The sequence below is a fragment of the Ruditapes philippinarum genome, unplaced genomic scaffold (assembly GCF_026571515.1).
Source record: "Ruditapes philippinarum isolate M1 unplaced genomic scaffold, ASM2657151v2 ctg1845_1_1_1_1, whole genome shotgun sequence".
In the NCBI taxonomy this organism is placed as follows: domain Eukaryota; kingdom Metazoa; phylum Mollusca; class Bivalvia; order Venerida; family Veneridae; genus Ruditapes; species Ruditapes philippinarum.
Window position 1 is genome coordinate 34,866 of NW_026860279.1, and position 18,930 is coordinate 53,795.

Here is an 18,930-nt window from a genome sequence, read left to right on the forward strand (position 1 = left end):
ACTAATATTTAGTATACTTGTTCATATTGTAATTGTAAATATTTTGCAGATAAAGGGCAGCTACATTATTATTTTTTAGCTCGACTATTCGATAAGAATAAGTAGAGCTATTGCAGTCACCTGAGCGTCGGCGTCCGCGTCCGCGTCGGCGTAACCACTTATGTTAAAGTTTTTGTAATAGTTCAAATATTTTCAAAGTCCATAGACATATGGCTTTGAAACTTTGCACACTTGTTTACCATCATGACCCCAACCTGTAGACAGGAGGAGGTAACTCTATCAAGCATTTTGACAGAATTATGCCCCTTTTTCGACTTAAAATTTACGTTAAAGTTTTTGTAATAGTTCAAATATTTTCAAAGTCCATTGACATATGGCTTTGAAACTTTACACACTTGTTCACCATCATGACCCCAACCTGGAAACAGGAGGAGGTAACTCTATCAAGCATTTTGACAGAATTATGCCCATTTTTCGACTTAGAATTTACGTTAAAGTTTTTGTAATAGTTCAAATATTTTCAAAGTCCATTGACATATGGCTTTGAAACTTTGCACACTTGTTCACCATCATAATCCCAACCTGTAAACAGGAGGAGGTAACTCTATCAAGCATTTTGACAGAATTATGCCCCTTTTTCGACTTAGAATTTACGTTAAAGTTTTTGTAATAGTTCAAATATTTTCAAAGTCCATTGACATATGGCTTTGAAACTTTGCACACTTGTTCACCATGATGACCCCAACCTGTAAACAGGAGGAGGTAACTCTATCAAGCATTTTTTTTACTATCAAGCACTAAGAATAGTCGAGCGTTGCTGTCCTACCGACAGCTCTTGTTTACTTTAAGGCTTTAATTTTATTGCCTTGCTTTAACTTCACCATTTATATGTTCTCTGGGATCAGCTTAAAGGATAGGCTGCTTTTTCCCTATAAAAGCTTGTGAAGTTATCAAGGGAGGTAATTTATTATGTAGTGCTTTGAATAAGGGAGGTAATTTAGTAAGGTATATGATTCATTTCCTGTTGTGTTAATTAAAGAATTTTGTATTTCTGACTCTCTTGAACAAGGTTATGAAAATTGTTTCAGTATGCCATATTGGTAAATGTAATGAAATAGGTTTGTATGATTTTGGTTTTAAAAAGCGTGTAAAGTTTATTTTCTGTTCCAAAGTTTTATGCAATACAATAAATTTATAATTTATAAAATACCTCCTACCATCTTACATGTACATATTTGTATCACTTAACACAACATACTGAATTTTCTTAACTTGTTTTAAAGCATCTTGTTTACATTTATTAGATCATTCAAGTTATTTTATTAAATTTGTTTTTCAAGTGACACTTTATGATTGATTGTTGGAATATACACTACAAACTGAGTTTTGATTATAAGACCATCAGTTTGCCATATCTCAATATATACAGAACAATTAGAAGATATTGAATGAATGTAGGTTCAATACTAAATTTATATGTTCAATAATTTTATATTTTGTGAGACTATGGCAAGCGATATTTTTTTATTTAATAAGTTTAATAAATTTAGAATTAAACTGTCACATACATATATGTATATATGATATTTTATTTATCGCATATGGTTTACAGTAAAGAAAAGAGTCATTTTTCATGGAAGAGCCGATAGTGCAATGCTGATATTAGCATGCTGTTATGCTTTGCTGTACGACACATATTGTCACAAAGCATTGTTATTACTCTAGAATAATATTGTTTTTATTAAATGGCTTTATTTCACTCTGGTGGCATGGCTTATGTAATAACGGGTAAATTTATAACAAAAAGAGGCTATCAATATTATATATCTTACAGCAATGTTCAGTAAGCTATGCCTCTGTAATTGATTGACATGTAAACTTTTAAAGTCGCCTTCAGTTTTTATTTTCTGTTATAAAAACAATTCTGTTGTTTCAAACTAAGTATTACAGTAATTTTTTTCTTGAAAAGTGCATCATATCACTGTTAAGTTATCTCCAATACAGTGTCCCTAGAGCTATTTATAAAATCATTGATACTAAAAATAGAAGATAAGGAAACAAATTGTCCACATTACTAATTTGAATATAGAGAGCTGACTGCATGCTAGATGAGAGGTTTTAAGGGGTTTCCTTATTATTTATTTATTTCATTGTTGGCAAATTTCTTTTTCCACCTAATACTTCTTATGATATGACAATTATATGAAACGATTTGTCTAAAAATAGCATATTTGTCTTGACAAAACCAACATAATGGGTTTGCGACCAGCATGGATCCTGTGCATCCGTGCAGTCTGATCAGGATCCATGCTGTTCGCTTACAAACCCTATAACAAGTAGAGAATCTGATAGCGAACAGCATGGATCCTGATCAGACTGCGCGGAAGCGCAGGCTGGTCTGGATCCATGCTGGTCGCAAACGCTTATGTTGGTTTTGTCATGGCGCGGCTCATTTAACCTGTTGAAAAGCTGAAGGCTGCTTTAAAGGAATTCATCATCGTCTAGAATTGGTAATTATGTGCGGGATCACACTTTATCCAGATTTTTATCAATCAATAGGCTATAAATAAAAAAAGATGACAACACGAACCATACGATTAAGAATTAGTATAGGATTGTCAATATCCTTTAAATTTCATTTTTCTAGAAACATTTTTTTTATGTGTTCTTGAAAACAATTTAAATTACATGTATTAGGAAAAAAATTGTTGTGTTAAATATTACAGAATGACAATTTGGGTATACCATTTTTATCACTTTCAACTTTAAAGTCATATTTGTTATTCATAATTCACAATACATGTACATGAAAAAAACTCACTTTTTATGTCATCATTTTTCTACTGTAAAAGAATGTAACATAATGGTAAAATAAAAAAGTTGAAATCTTATTTGTTTTGCTTGTTAATTTCATTTAATGACTGAAATTAGGGAGAGCATTTGTAATCAAGATGGGCGTCCGTGGCCGAGTGGTTAAGGTCGTTGACTTCAAACCACTCACCCCTTACCTCTGTGGGATGGAATCCCGACAGGGACTTCGGATTCTTTCATGTGAGGAAGCTATCCAGCTAGCTTGCGGAACGTCGGTGGTTCTACTCAGGTGCCTGTTCGTGCCTGAAATAATGCACGGAAGGGCACCTGAGGTCTTCCTCCATCAGTACAGCTGGAATGTCGTCATATAACCTATAATGTGCTGGTGTGACATAAAACCCAATCAAACACACAAACAAATTTGTAATCCAGACGTAGCTGATTTGATCCTCTTGTGAGACAATATTGTTTTGTGACGTTGATCTCCGACATTTGTCTTATGGTCAGTTATCTCTCAATGCTGATTCAGAAATTATACGGGATAAGAAGTCCCGTCGGTCACATTTGGAGAAACTGGCAGTTACTGGTTATAGATACCCAGGAAAGCCGATTGGTTGGACCGACCGGACATGAAGATATGACCAAAAAATATGTTAAATTTCGGCGTAACAAACAAACATAAACTGTGTCAGGTAAGTGTATAATGTATATAGTAAATAAAAAGTTATTACTGATACGGTCTGAATGTAAAGATAATTTGCCAGTAATTATGTCCATAAATCATGTTTATATCTTCCTGATGTAAATATACTGGTAAGTTGGGTAAACAGAGTTTAAAGAGAGTTGCCCTACATGACAATCAGGGGTCGTCCTCAACTTTTTTGTGCAGTAATATCAATTTTACAATTTTGCAGAGAAGGGAGGGAGGCAGGGATTAGAAACAATGTATTTACTTTAAACACAGTCTATAAATCTATAATAGGGAATGTGTATGAAAATAATAATTGTATCAATGGTTAATTAAAAGTTATCTTATCAAGGGAACAAGATTTTCATTCTGAAGTGTCATTTTGACATCTACCTTTTGTGTCTGTGACTTTCACTTTTAAGTGTCTATCACCTTTGGAACAAAACATTATTTTTAGTTTATATAGCTGCCTGCTGAAAACAGTTGTGTAGCTATCAATTTTAGAGATGGTCTGTATTGTGGGCTGTCTTTAGTTTTGTGTTGGCAATTGTATCAACCCTTCAAGTAATCTTAAAGGGACTCCACTGAGGTTTTTGGACATGACGGGACTGGAAATATGTTTCCAAGGTTAATAACTTGTGTGCAAAATTTCAGATCACTCGCTCTCTTTGCTTTTCTAGAATAGAGTATCATCTACTCAAATCAGGCTAAGAATAGCACAAAAATATGATTTTCAATTTATTTCTGAGTATATTTCTTAATTATCTTTTGCATATCTTTTGTTTTAATTGTCCCAGGAGATCTATGTAAGGAATTTAAATTATATAAATTTGGACTTTGGACCTCAGTGGAGTTCCTTTAAAGTGAACATCATTTCAATCTATAGTCCCTATATATCTGACCCATGACCTTGTAGAAAACTGAAAAAAAATCCATCAAAAACAGTCAATCATCTTATAAAGTTAAACAATGTTACATCATATACTAGTAATTAATCAGTGGAATATACCAGCAATATCCTCTTTCCTTTTCACTGAAGAACAAAAAGAATTGAATAATTCAGTTTTTAAATAAATTTTATTTCAAATATCTTTACAAAATTTTCAACAATAATGATTTACAATTTTTCTCATACAAAAATAAAATTTCAAACATAGTTTGTTTGATTTGCTATTTTAGTCAATACACCTGATTCCTAGTCAAAATATTAAAATGACATTATGTCCATCCAAGTGTAAATGTTGAGGTTACAAATAAGTCAAAATAACTACATTTTGCCGTAATTATTTTCAATTTTATACTCTTCTTCGCATGACTAATCGATAACAAACAGAGATTTCTTTAAATATCCTTGAGAATGTAAGGGTAAATTTCAATTGATAAAAAGAGTCAGGCAGTCTTTTTTTATAGTTCAAGCAGTTTTAATATTTTATCCAAAAAATTGGGTCATTTGCCATTTTATTAAAGTCAATCCTTTAAATTATATAGCTAATTCACCTTTGACAGCAAAAAGAAACAAAATGAGCATAATGTCATTTCAACAATCAAGACATAACAATAATATTATTAAGTAAATTCACTTAAGAAATTTTAAGGGAAATACATTTTATCACATTGAAAATTTACTAATATTAAGCATGGTTTGCAATAACTGAATTAAAGACGTTATCTACTACATGTAGAAAACAAAATATACAACTTGACAAAAATATATATCAATAATAACATAAAACAAAAGAAGCATACCTAGTATGATACTAATGTGTTACTATGGTAACACTTTCAAGAAAAATCAAAAGTAAACAAAAATAATATTAATAAATAAGAGAAATCTGACTATCACAATGTGAAAACTACAAAAGCAAAATTGTATTTTAAAAAGTTTTATATAAAATTTATGTATCTTGTTAATGGAAATTATAATTAAATAAAATCCGCCTATAACTTTCAAATAGCAGGTAAAAATATATTATGATATAATTGAATTACAGTAGTGAACACTTTCAGTAAGGTCAGATCACATGGAAGTACATGTACATACTTGTCATGTTCTTAAACAGCGGCATTATTCTATCTTAATTCAAAATTAATTTTCTCCAGGTAACCCAAAATTAAGATTACAAATGTGAGTCTACTAACCTGTTCACCCCTAACCTGCTGACCTGGCTCTATACTAAGGCTAATCAATTTCTGCTCCAGTAGGTTTAAGATTAGTGTATAAAGCTATTTATTACATGCTTTTCGGTGGTTTGTAGAAATATATCAGTGAAATATAAAACTGATATTTTCACTGTTTGAAACAGTGAAATTATCAATTGATAATTTAACTGTTTCAAATTTAAGCCCCTTACGTTGTTTCTGTGAAATACCAGCGTGCACAGTACTTGAAACCAACTTAATAACGTAGCGTCATAAATGACATAACATTGTGTTATTATTTGATGTGCTTTTCATTTAGTAGTAGGTTAAAATGTCTTTAAACATTTCTTTGCATATAATAAAAAGATCATTTTTTTAGTTTAGTGTAAGATCGAAATATATTTCACCTCGTGAACACCAAAAGTTAATGTTTCACTCAAGGCTGCTTAACTTGTGAAATATACCTTTTGGTGCTCACTTGGTGACATATATTCCAAACTTACACTGAACTAAACAAATATCCTCTATTTATTTATTTTGCTGTCTGTTGATTGTTAAGTTATTGTTTATATTGTGTTAACAATGATTATAGAATACCCAGAATGGAAGAAATTTGTCAGTTATTGAAAGCAAGTGGGGAATGAATGAATTCATCACCACATGTAACTAAACATAGCAGCAAATATTTTATTCTGTAAATGTACAATATTAAAGTACAAAGACATTCAATGTTAAAATCCTTCATGAAATGACTGTAAGGTTATGAAAACAAAATTTATTGTTTACAATATTTCATAAAATATTTCATCAGATATTATACAATTATTGACTAGTGAGCCACTGAATATGATGTGATCCGGCAGATGACATATTGACCGAGGCGATAGCTGAGGTCAATATGACTTTCTGCCGGTGAATAACACATCATATTCAATGGCTCACTAGTCAATAATTGTTTTATAATATGAATAGGCTAAGAAATTAAAAAAAAAAAAAAAAATCACAAAAAGTACAACCTTATATACATGTAAAAATTTTGCCTCTTTGAAGCGCGAGAAAAAAGATGCACATGTTAGGCGTGCAACGACTACGCGAACGCTGCGCATACAAAAATAATTTAAGTTTATACTCATAATTGCGGTGTAGCCTTTAAGTACAATAGCGAAATAATGATATTTTAATCGAGAAATATGCCATAAAGAACAAAAAGCAACAATTTTTTTTAATTAACACGGGTAATTAACAGTCTACGGTGTATGATAATTTAATATGAGTCTCAATCTTTTTTTAGACTTGACAAAATCCAATAAAGCCAGTGAATATGATTTTATAAAAAGTTCTGTTGACTACTGTTTGGACCAATGAGATTGCAGCTATATTTAGATCATATAATAAAAAGCTTTATACACTTTAAATTTCTTTGAAATGCTAAACATAACAAAATTTAAATCTTAATAATAATAAAATGTAAAACCTAACTGTGCATCACATTTGTTCAGGAATGTATAAAAGTAAAAATATTAAATATATATAACATAACTACAATCTTAGCAACAGGCAATTCTCTATAAAAATGTACAAATAAAGGTCTTACACAATTTTTCTTAATAAAATTATTTCATACCATTGCACATTAACAAACACAAAATCTGGATCATATATTACATACAACATTTTCAAATATGTATTGTCTTACTTCATAAGCAATATAAAACAGTAATATGCATGAAGCATCTATCCTTTGAAAATAATTTTCAACAATCATAAGTTAGGAGGGAAATAACTCCAATCTCAAAAGTTGAAAAGGGAAACAGGGTTTTGTTGATTATTGGTAGGAGTTGTCTGTCATAAATACAGATTGAATAAAGAAATATATAATTATAGTCACTTACAATACTGTTACATTGTTGATATTGACCCTGCTGAGCTTTTTGTAATGGGCTTGTCTTGCTTCATGTTGAAAACATTTATGATTTTAGTATGAAAATACTGGAACTATCATTGATTCAGTGCAAAACATATCAATGATATATCCATATTGGATGACAAATATTGAAGATATATCGATAATAACTAATACATCTTATTACTTGTCTAGAATTCATTTTCATACCTGTTAACTAGTAAAAGATTTTAGTAAAATACACATTATATTCATACAAATATGATGTGTCTTGTTTATAAATACCCATTGCATGATTTTTGTCTAACATACAATTCTCTATTATGAATTTTGTACATAAACACTGGGACAAAAATATAACCAGTTATTTTTGTCCCCAGTAAATACCCTGTTATTTTTGTCCCCAGTAAATACCCTCTTATTTTTGTCCCCAGTAAATACCCTCTTATTTTTGTCTCCAGTAAATACCCAGTTATTTTTGTCCCCAGTAAATACCCTTTCATTTTTGTCCCCAGTAAATACCCAGTTGTTTTTGTCCCCAGTAAATACCCTCTTATTTTTGTCCCCAGTAAATACCCAGTTATTTTTGTCCCCAGTAAATACCCAATTATTTTTGTCCCCAGTAAATACCCAGTTATTTTTGTCCCCAGTAAATACCCTTTTATTTTTGTCCCCAGTAAATACCCAGTTGTTTTTGTCCCCAGTAAATACCCTCTTATTTTTGTCCACAGTAAATACCCTCTTATTTTTGTCCCCAGTAAATACCCAGTTATTTTTGTCCCTTGTAAATAGCCAATTATTTTTGTCCCCAGTAAATACCCAGTTTTTTTTATGTCCCCAGTAAATAGAGAATAGGGACTTATCACAAAAATATATTATTCCAATTCTATACCCTTGACCTTACCCTAAAGTTACAAATCTTTATCTTAGACATGACACATCATGTTATGATAGAAAACATAGCTTCTATAATATTTTTTTCTTTATTTATCATGGAATAATAAAGTTATGGAGTGAGCATGATTTGTGACATTAGCACATACAGAAACAACATTATCAAACTACCTACCAACTATAAGAGGGCAGACAAAAACCTGGTCTCAAGATTGGTGAAAATTTTATTGTACTGAAAATGTTATTGTACTTATTTTGCTACACATATAATCATGTGTATGCTTCAAGGCACAGTTTGACCCCTGGAATACCCCTAGACAGTCAATGATATTAAATATATACATGTATGTATCTTATGTAAATCTATATTGCACTTGACAGAGGACTATTTTATATATATAACAAAACACATTCATTTATTAAGCAGCACAACTCCAGATTATTGCTATTTTTTATGAAATTTTACAGATTTTAATTCTTAGAGCTAGTGTGATTAAAAGCTAGCATACGGCAAAGAAAATAAAAAATATATATATATATATTAATTAATCAGCCTTAACTCTGTTAGTGAAAAATAGTGAAAATACAATGATAAGATATTAGTTTGCAAACAGCAAATAAATTGTTAAATGGATTGTGTAAATTTATTTATTTTTTTCGACTTTTTCGCATAAAAATATGCATTTTAAAATTTTGTATTTACTTTTCTGGAGGCATGCTGCTTTAAACATTCATGAAAATATACCCTCCATGTAAAATATAATAAAACTTGGCAATCACTTTATTTAACATTCTGACTAACATGCAATAAAAGTTATTGTTTAAGAAACAATTTAATATAAGAATTTATAGCTTTCATAATTTAACATAGAATTTTTTACAAAAAAAATTGTGTATAAAATGAACATAATAAAATGTATGTGCGATTATATAAAGTATTTAAAAAACATGTTATGGTCCATCTCTTTAAATATGGTCCATAACTAAAATAAAATGGTTATAAAAAAATCTAACATAATTCATACATTGATAATTTGAACAAAAAATAAATGTCATACTAAAAGTGACCTAGCTATAGTAAACAGGCCTAACTAACATATGAATCATACAGTTACTACTAAATCACCAGAAGATGGTTGCCCATTTCCAGAGTTAATGCTGACACTTTCATCATAATCTAACGGCATTGACCTGTCCTTGCTTCTACAACAACTACTGAACACTCCACATGTAAAACACAACCCTCCACAACATCCAGGATCTGGTTCATTTGGAGGCGTCTGAGCGCGTGCAAAATTTAAGAACACCTGTTCTAGAGTCGTCTGACTCACAGAATAATCTTCTATCAAAAAGTCTCCTTTTGCATTTTCCATTATGCCAAATATTTCTGCTAATTTTAGATTTGAATCAGTCAGGTGATAATTGATATAACCTTGATGAAGGTCAATAAGTACACAGCCTGGGAACGTCTGCTCAATGAAGGTCATCAAAGGTTGAGGGTTCGGTATTTGTTCATTCGGTGCTACTCCTACTCTAGCTATGAGGAAGTATCCTTCGCCAAACCGGCTCTTTAAATGCTGTGGGCTGCCAAGACACCGGAACTGTCCATTCACCATCACAGCTAGACGTGTACATAAAGCTTCACACTCCTCCATGCTATAAGATGATAGTAAATACATTATTTTATAATTATGATTTATGATTATGATTTAATAAGAATTTCCACGTTTTGCAACAGTCAGATGGCAGCGAATAGAGAATGACCTTGACTGAAGGTGATATTGATGTTAACAAAGAATGTCATAGACTGGGGCATTAAATCAAACTGTCTCTAATAAGAAAGCAATTTTTAATGGGATGTAGGGTACCAGTCTGAGAATTAATAACAATGTTACATGATATAAACCAAAAGTGTAAAATAGTTTCCAAAGTCGTCCAGAATCAGACTGTTGTTATTTATTACTATGCCAGAATAGTCCTGTAGTTATGTTTTTATAACAGATTGTCAATAAACATTTACATTTTTGTCATTAGAATGGAATTAATAAAATACCTATGTGAGGTCAGGATCAGAGTTCTTCCAGATTGACGTATACTGCAAAGTGTGTCCCAAAGAAATCGTCTAGCAACCGGATCCATTCCGGTTGTTGGTTCGTCTAGGAATATAACTGGTGGATTACCTACAAGAGCTATAGCTGTGCTCAATTTTCGTTTATTACCCCCACTGAAATATACATTTGAAGTCATGTAGTTATGTTTTCATTATTTTGCATAAATTATTGCAAAATCATCACTTTAGTGTAGTAACAGACTTACTCCTATGAAATTTAATATGAGTTAACCTATTACTGCACTTTTCATGACTCATAAAAATATTATTATCAGTTACTAATTGCAACTGTAAACATTAGAGCTGGTTGAACCGGGTGATACTGTTCCAAGCTAAACACAACAGAGAAGTAACACAGCATCAAATTTAACAATTTTTAATTAAAGAAAAACAGTTATTTACAATTATACAAAAAATATGAAATTAAACTTTTACTTACAATTATTTACGACTTAAATTTAACAATTGTTTTAAAGTTTAACTTACAGTTTGATTTTTATTGTTTACCTCTTAACTTTAACCAATCTTTACTATTCACAGTTGAATATGTTTAAAACACTTTCCACACAGAATTACAGAATTTAAACTGATATATTATATACACCTACTGATATATACTTACTATGTAAGCTTTACTATATTATAAGTACAATAGCACACAATTAGTATATTAACATTACACAATAGCACAAATTAGCACACACATCTTGAAGTACAAACATTCATCATATATGTATATACTATTAATGAACAATTTAGAATACTAAACTACTTAGAGAAAGATAATTTTAGAATGAACATGTGAAAAGAACTTTTTTGAAAGAAGATAAATGAACATGAAACATTATATAAACATTATATAAACAAAATTATTAAAAATAATAGTGACAAGAGTAGGTATTGAACCCACGACATTGTGATTATTAGTTTTGTGCTTTACCTACTGAGCTATTTAGGAAATAGATACTAAATACATCTATAATGAAGCCTATATACATAATAATGCTCCTCGAGTAGGTTTTGGACAAAGAAAAGTATACCTCTTGTAGTGTCAGAGTTATGTCCCGGAGAAAGTTCAAAGTGTAATATGAGGGCCATGAGGGCCATGATGGCCCTTTATCCCTCACCTTAAGGAAGAGATCTTAAAAGTATTTTTCTTTTAAAAACAAGCACCAGGTTTATAAAATTCTTTAATGTCATTTAAAAGTGTCAAATGTAAATTATTTTTGGCCAACATCAACAGGAATGCAAACAAGTGTATAGAAATACCTCTATTTATTTTTCTTTAAAGTAACGGTTGCTAAAAAATACACTTCCTTTAGCGTGTTTACATCATGAAAATGATAACAATGCAGACAAAGTACAAATTTGGATAATACTTCAATAAAAATGGGTCAAAGACAAAACTGGCTGGGTTGCATTTGTATACCAAATATCATGAGGCTGTGATGATACAAAAATTTCCTACCATTGACCATTAATGTCGAACATTTAATTAACTAAGTCGGTAAACAGGAAGTGGATGAGCGACAGACCTAACATCGGAACCCATGGTATGGGACAACGTGTTAATGCTGTATACTTAATATCATGAGGCTGTGATAAGTAGTTGCTGAGAAATCTATAATTATAGTATATATGGATGAAATTTTTAATAACATCTTTCCTTTGTTGTTTCATTGAAAATGAGATGTTTTAAAAACATTTTAAGTGAAAAAATATTTCATTAGTGAAAAAAATATTTTATTTATAAAAATAAGTGGGCATGGTCATGTACATGTATACTATCTAAGCCACGCACCGATTGCCTGTGCTATGTATGAAATTGAAAAATGATCAGATGATTTAAAACAATAAAGTTATATTTCATATGGGTTTTTTTCACATATTCAAGAATATGAAGTAAATAAAAATATTATCAGAATTACTCAAATTTCTATTAACCCTTTCTCTGCCATAGGGACGGCTTAAGCCGTCCCTGATATTTTCGGCGTTTTTGCCATATGGACAGCTTTAGCCGTTTCTATAATAATAATAGTAATAATAATAAATTAATAATAAAAATAATTATAAATATAAAGAAAATTATACCATCGACAATTATTATTATTATACTAACAGATTTGGAAACATATATAATTATTATAATACAAATAACAAATAATAATAATTATATAGTAATTTCTTAGAAAATCCTCTGGCAAATAGGTGAACAATAAAACAATAACCCTCTGGCAGCTAAAGGGTTAAACTAAAAATCTTTAATTTTTGCATATACATATTATATTCATGTAATGCATATAGTTCAGACAACTTTAATTACCTTTGACCTTTTGTGATTAAGATTTCAGACTTAGTTTCACAGAAGTACGAGTTGAAATATTGATAATAACTGAGGGTGTTTAAAGTATTATGTGATTGAAACATTTATTTCAATAATAAATTTACTTTAAGAATGCAAATCTGTCCCTCAAAGTTAAGTTGCTACTTATGTTATAGATACATTTACCTGTAAGCCTGGACAAGTTTATCAGCATGTTCCATAAGTAACAAGGCATCTAGTAAATCATTGACAACATCTTTTATCTGGTGTTTGTGTATTCCACGTAGACGTGCGTACATCTGTAATGTCTCGCGTCCCGTCATTTGATCAATAAGAGCATCAAACTGCGGACAATATCCAAGCTTCTGTCTCACCTAGATATCAAATACAGTATTTTAACAGATATTCGCACCATTTTATCTACAACATGATGAATTATTTTGACCTGAAAGAAAAGTGTGTAAGGAATCTTTTTAGCTTTGTAACTTGGAACCATTAAAAAAAACTAGAACTATCACTAAATGTGATTAATACCCCCACAAGACTGCTTCGGAAATGAGGATGTTACTAGTAACAGAATACCTTGTAAAAGAATTGAAATATAGAGTTATGGTTGTGGGCAATTAAAGATAGTTGTGGTTCTTGTATGTTGCATTTCCTTTCAATGTGGTTGGCCATTGATGAAGTTTAATTGAATTACTCTGTAATAAGTCCAGAAAGACAAAGAAAAGGAACAAAGGGCAAAAACTCTATAAATACTGAAGATAGAGTTATAGTTCTTGTGCACTGCACTTCCTCTTATTGTGCTTGACCATTGTATGAAGTTATTTTGAATTCCAACCAGTATGTTTTAAGTTATGCTCCGGATAAGGAAAAGTATAAAAGGGCAGTAACTGTATTTTGTCAAAATGGAGTTATGGCTCTTGTGCACTGCATTTCCTTTCAATGTCCTTGACAACTGTATGAAATTGTACTGAATTCCAAACAGTAGTTTTCAAGTTATGCTCTGGAAAAGGGAAGCAACAAAGGGCAAAACTCTGTAATTAGTCAAGATGGAGTTATGGTTCTTGTGCACTGCACTTCCCCTTATTGTGCTTGACAATTGTATGAAGTTGTTTTGAATCCCAACCAGTAGTTTTCAAGTCATGCTTTGGACAAGGAAAATTAACAAAGGGCAGTAACTCTGTAATTAGTCAAGATGGAGTTATGGTTCTTGTGCACTGCACTTCCTCTCAATGTGCTTGACCATAGTATGAAGTTATAATGAATTTCAACAATTAGTCTTCAAGTTATGGTCCGGACAAAAGAAAGCAATGGAAAAGTAACAAAGGGCAATAACTCTGTAATAAGTCAAGATGGAGTTATGGTTCTTGTGCACTGCACTTCCTCTCATGGACCATTGTATGAAGTTATAATGAATTCCAATTAGTCTTCAAGTTATGGTCCGGACAAAAGAAAGCAAAGGAAAAGTAACAAAGGGCAATAACTCTGTAATTACTTTAGATAGAGTTATGGTTCTTGTGCACTGCAATTTCCCTTATTGTGTTTGACAATTGTATGAAGTTGTTTTGAATTCCAACCAGTAGTGTTCAAGTTATGCCCCGGACAAGGAAAAGTAACAAAGGGCAATAACTCTGTAATTAATCAAGATGGAGTTATGGTTGTTGTGCACTGCACTTCCTCTCAATGTGCTTGACCATTGTATGTAGTTATATTGAATTCCAACAATTAGTCTTCAAGTTATAGTCCGGACAAAAAAAAAAGCAATGGAAAAGTAACAAAGGGCAATAACTCTGTAATTACTTTAGATAGAGTTATGGTTCTTGTGCACTGCACTTCCCCTTATTGTGTTTGACAATTTTATGAAGTTGTTTTGAATTCCAACCAGTAGTTTTCAAGTTATGCCCCGGACAAGGAAAAGTAACAAAGGGCAATAACTCTGTAATTAGTCAAGATAGAGTTATGTTTCTTGTGCACTGCACTTCCTCTCAATGTGCTTGACCATTGTATGTAGTTATATTGAATTCCAACTATTAGTCTTCAAGTTATGCTCCGGACAAGGTAAATGCAACAGACAAAAAAAAAGCAATGGAAAAGCAACAAAGGGCAATAACTCTGTAATAACTTTAGATAGAGTTATTGTTCTTGTGCACTGCACTTCCCCTTATTGTGTTTGACAATTGTATGAAGTTGTTTTGAATTCCAACCGGTAGTTTTCAAGTTATGCCCCGGACAAGGAAAAGTAACAAAGGGCAATAACTCTGTAATTAGTCAAGATAGAGTTATGGTTCTTGTGCACTGCACTTCCTCTCAATGTGCTTGACCATTGTGTGTAGTTATATTGAACTCCAACCATTAGTCTTCAAGTTATGCTCCGGACAAGGAAAATGCAACGGACGTCAGTAAGTGAAATCAAAAGTGTTGAGCATAAGCTAATAAACTTTTTTTTAATAACATACGGTAGTTACAAAACCTGTTTTTTTTACTACAGGTCAAAATGACCAAAATATGATCTGTTTTTATAGGCAGCCTTGCAAATTATTCAAGAATTTACATGGCTGTATCAGAGAAGTACATAGAGAACAGTCAAATTATTTTCACTTCTTTGTACTATGGTGAATAAAGAATAAAATTTAAATATTACCTCTGCAATCTGAGATATAACACTGTGTCCATCAAGATATGCATTTCCTGATGACACTGTCTCATCACCTGTCAGCATTTTAAATGTTGTTGTTTTCCCTGCTCCATTTACACCTAGCAGACCGAAGCACTCACCCTGTGGTATACCTACGCTGATCCTGTTAACCACTAAATTAGAGCCATAGTATTTGGTTAGTTGCGATAAAACCAGTTTTTCTGTATTAAACAGGGTCTGCCAGTCTGTATTGAGCAGTCTTGCCCGTTCTCTGGCCACATCCTCGTCTTCCTGAATGAACGACTCGTCTGTTGTTGACATCATCTTGTAGGCTTCATGCTTTTGTGATTTTTTCGTCAGACGTTGTAGAAATGAATGTGCCACCTCTGACTCCACAAGAAATAAGATAAAGAAATAGACAACTGTCTGGATACAAAGGAATACTAACATTCTGCCTATACCACTTGCCTCCCAGCCAAGAGGGTTAGAATTGTAGTCCAGGCACTCTGCTGTACCACAGTCTCCTGTTATATCTGTAATTATACAAGAGAAGGTTATATCATATATATATGTAAACATCATAAAAGAAACAACAATTACCTATTTTAACATACTTTTTAATGATAATGATGCATTATGTTAATGTGACAAGGGCCTGTGACAATTTAGTAATTTACATAGTACTTTCCAAGTATTATTTCAAGCTGGTCTTATGTTATTTACATTCATATTTGCATAATAAAAACCCACCAGTAAATCAGGAACCTTCGATAAAGGATCTAGAAATTCCCTTGAATTTACTTTTTGCATCATAAAGATGTCAGAAAAAAGCATCATTTTGTTTTACAAGTACTTTTCATGCCAGAAATTGCAATATTTTTTTAATTGATTATGCATGTTACTTGTCAAAATATAAATTCTCAAGAAAGTCTGTAGTTACTGTGCATTTTCTTGAGTTAAGTATCCAAGTCAAAAGTGTAATGCAAGTGTAATGCAACTGTGGTGTTAATGAAAAAAAAAACTGCTTACAATAATAAGATGAAATTACAATAGTGTTGACAAGAATCTGTAGACTTTTATATGAACATCTCAGTAGAACATCTTACCTCTACAACATGGGTTTGGAACAAAGGTGCATAAATTATCGTATCCTTTTTTAACACAGAACTCTTCATGAATATCTTTTAACTCATAGTTCTTGTAATAGTCAGATAGGCCTTGTCCTAGACAGTAGTTTGGCAGGATTAACAGAAACACCCATTCCAAGGTCTTTGATAAATCTTCAAGGTTAAGTTGTGGTATACTCAATATACCAACAGCAAGAATTGTGGCTACACCTGTAAATTAAAAGGGTGTGAATGATTTCTGTACATTACCACTTTATTCTTATTATAAATGAATGATGGTGCATTAATTCTACAAATCAAACTGTAATAGGGGAACAGATAAAGGTATTATTATGTGATTATGATGTTTACTTTAAAAGAAAATTTCTTATGTTAAAATGAGATTTTGAGCTCTTAATGTAAAACAAAAAATATCAGAGTGATAGAAAAATGATGTATGAATTCTTTTCAAGTGATTCCTAAGGCTATATTCATAAGGCTCCATTAGTACTTGTAACTAGAAATGCCACTGTCATGGCGTGAATACCCCCCACATACCACTTTGTCAGAATCAACAGTGGTCACTTAGAGCTCAAGAACAACCTCCCTGCCAAATCTGAGGGTAGTAAGCCTGTGCATTGCTAAATTATCTATTCTACATGTTTTTGTGGTGTCGCCGGCCTACTCAATGGGTAATGAAAACGAAAGCGCTGGGTTGGTTGGACAGAATTTGTTTATATTTACATGATAAATTAATATATTATATTAATAAATAACTACAAAAAGGATGATAATAGTTTTAAAGCATAAATGGCTGTTTACATTTGTATTTAAAATATGGCGGATATTGATTACTTGATAGTGATTGGTCATTGATTTGTTATTGACAGAGAGGAGGTTAATTGAAATAAATACAGTAAAGAATGAAAGAATAAGGAGGTCTAACTACACTGACTATAAACTACTACTTCATTATAACTATTTACTTTAGTTTGGTATTTAAATTATTCTTTAATATTATGTTATTATGAATATTTTATATTATTGTTATTAGTGAAGATACGTGTATATAATTCATTAGATAAGGTACTTTTATAAATAGTGTATGTTTAGATAGTGTAAGTGTGTATATATTATTTATGTGTATAATGCGTTTATTAAATAATTTAACCCTATGACACAGGCAAAGATAGAAGTGAGCTTTACCGTTGACCTACTGACCTTAAAACTGAAACTTCATGACTTGAATACCTTTATTCATGCAACTTTGCCTGGGGGTGTTTTTTGATGAATATATTAGAACATAATTATATGCTTCAAATGTAAAAAATGTCAAAATCAATAACACTTTAGACAGGCATTCGTAAGGATTTTAACCAACATGCTTATTGTAGTCAAAGCCCCTGTGACCTAGACCTTTGACACAGTCACCTAAAAATCAATAGGGGTTATCTACTAGTCATAATCAACCACAATACCAAATATGAAGACCAAAGTATTCTTAAGCAATTGAGCAGACAAGCTTTTAAACTAAAGGCCCCTGTGACCTTGACTTTTGACCAAGCAATCTCTAAATCAAAAGGGGTCACCTAATGGTCATGATCAACCTCCATGCCAAATATGAATACTGTGGGTCAAAATATTCTTAAGTTATTGGGCAGACAAGCTTTTCTTAGTCAATGCCCCTTGACCTTGACCTCTGACCCAGTGACCTCAAAATCAATAGACTGTGGGTCAATGGATTCTTGGTTATTGGGCAGACAAGCTTTTATTAGACAAGGCCCCTGTCACCTTGACCTTTGACCTAAAGACCAAACAAGAGGGCTATGATGGCCCTGAGGTCGCTCACCTGTATATAGGCCCCCCCACCCCCGGGCCAATTTTTACCCAAGGGCTTTTATTTGTTTATTTGAACAGACTTGGTAGACACCCATAAGAAGATGTTTCATGCTAAACATCTAAGTTCTAGCTCATTGGCTTTTTTAAAAGAAGATTTTTAAAGTTTTTACTATAGACATATAGTTAAAAACAATGAAACCCCTGGGGCAGGGCCAGTTTTGACCCCCGGGCGTTTATTTTAACAAACTTTGTAGATATTTACTTAAAGATGTTTCATGCTTAATATCTAAACTCTAGCTATTTGAGTTTTTCCAAAGAAGATTTTTAAGTTTTTGCTATACACATATAAGGAAAATCAATGACCCCCCCCCCCCCCGGGCGGGGCCAGTTTGGACCCCAGGGCTTTTATTTGAACATACTTGGTAGACACCCATTAGAACATGTTTCATGCTAAATATCTTAGCTCTAGCTCTTTAAAA

General features: G+C 31.9%; 1 protein-coding gene across 3 annotated transcripts in view; it reads right to left on the minus strand.

Moving 5' to 3' along the window:
- Window positions 1-4,557: 4,557 nt before the first annotated feature.
- LOC132759503 (phospholipid-transporting ATPase ABCA3-like) overlaps window positions 4,558-18,930 on the minus strand; it is a 41,026-nt gene continuing 26,653 nt past the window's right edge. For all 3 annotated transcript variants that reach the window (XM_060751284.1, XM_060751287.1, XM_060751285.1), the window contains exons 16-20: window positions 16,613-16,843; window positions 15,513-16,039; window positions 13,055-13,242; window positions 10,489-10,659; window positions 4,558-10,091 (exon numbers count right to left, since the gene is read on the minus strand). In XM_060751284.1, the coding sequence (XP_060607267.1) occupies window positions 9,539-10,091; window positions 10,489-10,659; window positions 13,055-13,242; window positions 15,513-16,039; window positions 16,613-16,843 (1,670 nt within the window). In that variant the 3' untranslated portion in view covers window positions 4,558-9,538. The remainder of the gene's footprint in view (window positions 10,092-10,488; window positions 10,660-13,054; window positions 13,243-15,512; window positions 16,040-16,612; window positions 16,844-18,930) is intronic.